This window comes from Mustela lutreola, chromosome 11 (assembly GCF_030435805.1).
Source record: "Mustela lutreola isolate mMusLut2 chromosome 11, mMusLut2.pri, whole genome shotgun sequence".
NCBI lineage: Eukaryota > Metazoa > Chordata > Mammalia > Carnivora > Mustelidae > Mustela > Mustela lutreola.
Window position 1 is genome coordinate 93,493,144 of NC_081300.1, and position 6,000 is coordinate 93,499,143.

The following is a 6,000-nucleotide window of genomic DNA, read 5'->3' on the forward strand; positions in this document are numbered from 1 at the left end:
CACGGAGACCAAGGCAGGGCTTGATCTCATAAGCAAGATCATAACCTGAGTCAAAACCGAGTCAGACACCCAACACACTGAACCACACAGTTGCCCTGGGATGGAAATATTCTAAAACTGGATTGAGATGATTGTGATGATAGTTGCACAACTCTGTAAACTTACTAAAAAGTCTTCAACTACGCACTTACATTGAGTGAATTTTAGGGTATATAAATTATACTGCAATTTTTTAAATATTTTTTAAAACTAAGGAAATGAATTTTCACTAAATTCATCAAATATTAATAACTCTGCCATATACGGGGTGCCTGGATGGCTTAGTTGGTTAAGCGTCTGCCTTTGGCTCAGGTCATGACCCCGGGGTCCTAGGATCCTGTCTGGCATCAGACTCCCTGGTCAGCGGGAAGCCTGCTTCTCCCTTTCCCACTCAACTTGCTTGTGTTCCCTCTCTCACTGTGTTTCTGTCGAATAAATAAATAAAATCTTTAAAAAAAAAAAAAAGAAGAAGAAGAACTCTGCCATATACCAGAGAAGGCAAATACATAAGCGATCCCTAATTCCAAAATGCTTTCTCCAGGTTTAGCTAAGTGCCTTAAGAATAGTGAGGTCATGGGGCTAGAGGAGAAGAGACAGAAATGAGAAGACAGAGCCTAAGGTTGTTACCTTGGCCATATCCTAATTATTCTGAAGAGAAATAGGATGAGATGTTAATCAGACTGCTCTTACGTAGTCAGGCAGCAAAAGTTTTTTTGTTTTCGTTTTTGTTTTTTAAGATTTTATTTATTTGTCAGAGAGAGAAAGAGAGACGGAGCAAGCATGGGGAGCCACAGGCAGAGAGAGAAGCAGACTCCCTGCTGAGCAAGGAGCTCATCCCAGGACCACGGGATCATGACCGGTGCCAAAGGCAGACGCTTAACCAACCAAACCACACAGGTATTCTAGGAAGCAGAAGTTTAAATGGTCTGATTAGCCCAGGAAAACAGCTTTTCCAGCTAACTACACTGGTCTGACTTCACCACTGAGGGAGTCTCAAGAAAGCAAAACAATGAATATAATACAATGCCACAGAGAAGTTCTATTTGATGTGATGCTGGCATGCGTGCAAGGGAGTATATCCTAGTCAGTACTGGTTGTCAGATCCGATATTTTCAACTCCACTTATTTATGTTGGTTGGACACACTCAAACTAGTAGGCAGACTCACCAATGACTGTCAAGTACATGAAGAAAAGCTAAAAAAATTTAAGAAAGTCAGATTGGGCAATAGTGATCAAGTGAAGAAATTAAGACTTTCTTAAAATACTCTTTAGTTGCTATGAACTAATATTCATTAAGTTCCTACTAAATGTTAGGGATTATTGTAAGCACATTTAGATATATTTGTTCATTAAATACTCAAAAAACCCTATGAGCTGTGGAGTGTTTTATCTCCTTTCTATGAGTGGGGAAACTAAGGGACAGAGAAGTGAAGTGACTTACTCAAGGACACAGCTAATGAATGGCAAGGCTGAGATTTTAACCCTTGAGTTTACCTAGAGAAACAGTGGTAACCACTATATAACATTGCTACATTGCCTCCCCATTTACATATTTATCCATTGCAACTGTGTCCCTCTTCTGTTCAAAATTCCCTAGTGTTCCTCTGTACTCAAGGTCGAAGCCAAAGTCCCTACAATGGTCTACAAGCCCCTATGTTCTCTAGCTTTCCATCATCTCCCTAAAACATAATCACTGACCTACTGCGTTCACTTTGCTGTTCCTGGATCACGCAAGACTTCTACCTACCTCAGAGCCTTTGTATCTGCTGTTCCTACTGCCTGTCATACTATTCTCTGAGAGAGTGGGAGATTGCTTCCTCGTTCCCTTCAGACCTCTACACAAATGTGACCTCCTCAGAGAGGCCTTCCATGATTACTCTTCCTAAAATAATACCCCCCACCCTTCTCATAATTATAAGCACTTCGCAATGTTTATTACCTAACTCCACCATCTAGAATATAAGCTCCATGAGAGCAGGGCCATCTGGGAGTGTGGCTTTGCACCACCAGTGCCTAAGACAGCACTTGGCAAAAAACAGACAATACCTGAATTTAAAAATCTGCCATATATGTTTTGAGTCACAACCCAATCATATAACTTTAGGTAACAATTCATGACCCTGTACCAATAAAATCCAAACCAAAAGAAAAAAATGCAGTCTTTTAGAACCTTTATTTCTATTACTTAAGATTTGATCTTCCTTAACGTGTATGTGTATATTTCCATGCCTTCTTTAAAAGGTGAAGTTCCGGGCGCCTGGGTGGCTCAGTGGGTTAAGCCGCTGCCTTCGGCTCAGGTCATGATCTCAGAGTCCTGGGATCGAGTCCCGCATCGGGCTCTCTGCTCAGCGGAGAGCCTGCTTCCCTCTCTCTCTCTCTGCCTGCCTCTCCATCTACTTGTGATTTCTCTCTGTCAAATAAATAAATAAAATCTTTAAAAAAAAAAAAAAAAAAAAAAGGTGAAGTTCCTCTGGAAAGACAGATGACTTCTATAACTTTGCTAAACAAAAAATTATTACAAGTGTGATTTTTTAACTGTGTATCAAAGGGGGAAAATAAACCTAAGTTGCCAATGGATGCCTGTCCTTCAAGGGAAAATGAAATTCTTAAATACACTTATTTAATACTGCAAAATAAGTAAATGATACATATTGAACTTTGGGCTCAATTTACACAAGATTCTAATTTCCTAGAGACAGCTAGATGACTTTCTGACTATTAATACCTCAAAGTTAGCCTATTAAAAAAAAAAAGAGTAAAAAGCACATTTTTAAAAACTTTTCACTTTATTTGGGTCATTTTAGAACACACATATTTGCTTTGCTGTGGTTGTTAACAGAGCAGTAAGTCACAGAACACCATGAGCTCTTCCTCAATAAATTAAATGCTCCCTAGGAGGAGAGGAAAAAGGAAAAGGTGAGGGAACATACGCAAAAGTAAACACAGTATGTGCCAAAAGACAGATTTTTGTAAGAAGGCGAGCCACCCCTTCTGAAACTCCAAGTTTTGAGGAGGCTGGTTTCAAACAAATGGAGAGCGATGGGTAAAGTCCAACTCTCCAAATACTGTTGTAGATCATCCGGAAACAAATATTGGAGGCACTTGGAGAGTGATCGAAAGTGGAGTAGTAGGGCCCTCTCCTTCCCACTCATAACAAGTATCTCCACTCCACTCACCTCGCGATTTAGAGGAGTACAAATCACATCCCTACTTTAATCAGGGAAGTCAGAGGGAGTCGGACATCCCTCCCTATATATACACAAACCATTCGCCCCAGGGCTGTAAAACGCAGTCCACGGAATCTGGAAAGACAGAAACCCGGAGTCGCTGGCATCTCTTACTCCAAGTTCTCTCCGCTTTCTGAGGCTGAGCCGAGAGGAATGCCACAGGGACAAAGCGGGGAGGAAGGGGGCATCTCCCCCTTACCTTGATGGCTTTCTCCATGTCGCTCTCCTCGGACATGCTCCGTGGCGCCTCTACGGCCGGGAGCGGCGGAGACTGCGCACCGTAGTCCCACCGTAGCCGAGGGAGCACTGGGCTCGGCGTTCGGGCCCCCGGGCCTCGGGGAGACGGGCAGCAGCCGCCCCCAGGGACCGGCGGGGATGAGGGCCCCGGCGCCGGTTCCGCTTCGGTGGGCGGCTCTAGGCTGGCGGCGGCGGCCCCCGGGGACAAGCCTTTGTGCTGGGCCCCGCGCGGCCGCCTCCCGGCTTCATCCCCGGCCGGGGAGGCAAGCTCCCGGGGCAGGGCGAGGCGAGGAGGGTCCCCGTCCGGGGCGCGTTGTAGAGGCCTCGCGGGGCCGCCGATTAGGCCTGGGCTCGCCAGGTCCTAATGAGGAACCTGCGCCTCCGTCTCCGCCGCCGGCACCGCTGCGAAGCCGAAGCCGAGGCCGCCGCCGCCACCGCTGCTGCTCCCGATGCCGCTTCAGCGCCACACATCGCCGGGACACCCGCGCCGGGCAGCCCTGCCGGCCGGCCGCCCGCCTGCCGGCTCTGTGTCCCGCCTGAGCTACGGGCCGCCCCTCCTGCCGCCCGACTCCTTTCCCCCACGGCTGCACGCGCTGCTCGCCGCCGTCCGCGGGGGTTTCCGAGCGCCCCCAAATCACGAGGTTGATTTGCAGGCGTCTGCCAGGGCCCCCTCAAGCTGCGCCATACTCAAGACAGGCCCCGGGGCCCTCCGCAGCGCTGGCGTCGCGCTGATGGCGTAAGACGGGGGCGGAGCCACTGGAGAAGGCAGCCTGACTGGAGTGGCTTTCGCGCTGCTGAAGCCTCTCCCCGGCGGAGAAAGAGGTTTGTTCCGCCGCAAACAGACTTCGCGAAGGAGCCGGGGCGGGATGTTTCAACTCCGGATGAAGAAGAGGAGACGGAGGTCCTGGACGGGTCCAGCGGTAAGAGAACAGAACTGTGTATAATAATAGCAGTCATCGTTATATGTTCGGAGGGCTAATTTTACGTGAGGCTCTCTTAGCCCACCAGGTTCTTTCTGCTTGACAAAGGAGGCATTTGGTGCTGCGAGGTAAGTATGTTCTTATCCCCGCGTTTACAGGTTACATAGCTGAGAAGTGGTCAAGTCCGGATTGGAAGCCACGTTTGTGCCCCTTCCACTACACCAGCCACCTGTCCCAGAAGAAAGTGAACAGGATGCTGAGGTAAGAGGATAACTGGAGGTGGGGACTTTTCCTGGTTGATGATAGGGGAAGGGTTCCTAGGAGGTAACATTTAAGCTGAGACCCCTGAGAAACGAGAAGGAGCTGACCGCTGGAAATCTGAGGAGGAGAGTTCTGGGCGGGTGGAACAGCAGGTGCAAAAATCTTAAAAGTGCAAATAAGCTGAATATGTTCAAGGACCAGCAGAATGTTCACCGTAGCTATCACCGTAGCTGGAGCAGAGCAAGTGGAAGGAGAAAGTGACCAAGAATGAGGTTGGAGAGGTGGGCAGGGGCTGTATCATACACCCTAGGGTCATGGTAATGACTTTAGATTTTATTCTATGTAACTGGAAGGTTTTTAACCAAAGAGTGATGCGGTCGAAGTTAGTTATGTTTTGAAAGATCATTCTGCTAGATAGAGAAATATGGGCAAGCAAGAGTAGAGACATGGAGAGCTGTTGAGAGGCTATTGGCATAATCCAGATGAGCGATTATTTTGATGCTTGAACTCAGGCAGTGGCAGCAAAGATGGGGTGGACGGATTTATGGTATGTTTTGGGATCGAGTGGACAGTATTTCCTGAAGGATTCGATATGGAAGCTAAGAATAAGAAATGAAAAAAGAGTAACTTATCCTGAGTCTGGCTTCAGCAACTGGAAGGGTGATGGTGCTGGTGAAGGTGGGGAATCCACAGTCTTTTGCTTTCGAGGATAATTTGAGGATTTTGTGTGATATAGCAGAGGATAACTCAAGTAATTGGATATATGTTGTGGTATGGATGTGGTCGTCCTCTTTGTTGGCCGTACGCCTCCTGTGCATTTCTCAGCCCCCTTTAAGTAGCAGCCAGTGCTGTGTTCTTCCCAATGAAAAGTGAACAGGAGAGATGTGCACCATTGTCGGGCTGGGTCCGGAAAATTGGTCAACAGGTGCTCTTACTTACTCTGCCAGCTAGACGATGATGAGAAGGTTCTGGAGAAGGCAAGGCTTCAAGATGGAAGATTCCTGAGTAGAGGAGAACCTCTCCTCCTTTGACTTACATATCCACCCAGGACTGTTATATGGGAAAAAAATAAACCTTTATTGTTTGGATCTTTAATGTATTTGAGTCTTTTTGTAATAGCAGCTTTACCTGTGCTAACTAATATAAATAAAAGCAGTGGTCCAGCAGCGAACTTTGGGAGGACATTTCTAGATGAATTGACATTATCCATAATAGGAAATAAAAGGTACTTGGATTTATCCATTTGTTGCTTCCGTAATAATTTATCAGGTGCCTTGCTGTGTCAGGCACTGTGTTACGTATAGAAATCCAGAGA

General features: G+C 46.9%; 1 protein-coding gene across 3 annotated transcripts in view; it reads right to left on the reverse strand.

Moving 5' to 3' along the window:
* MAPKAPK5 (MAPK activated protein kinase 5) overlaps positions 1 to 4,198 on the reverse strand; it is a 38,187-nt gene extending 33,989 nt beyond the window's left edge. The window contains exon 1 of one of the 3 annotated variants that reach the window (XM_059140236.1): positions 3,467 to 4,198. In XM_059140236.1, coding sequence (XP_058996219.1) covers positions 3,467 to 3,502 — 36 coding nt within the window. In that variant the 5' untranslated portion in view covers positions 3,503 to 4,198. The remainder of the gene's footprint in view (positions 1 to 3,466) is intronic. The other 2 variants (XM_059140237.1, XM_059140238.1) reach the window with 2 other exon arrangements.
* Between the last annotated feature and the right edge of the window lie 1,802 nt (positions 4,199 to 6,000).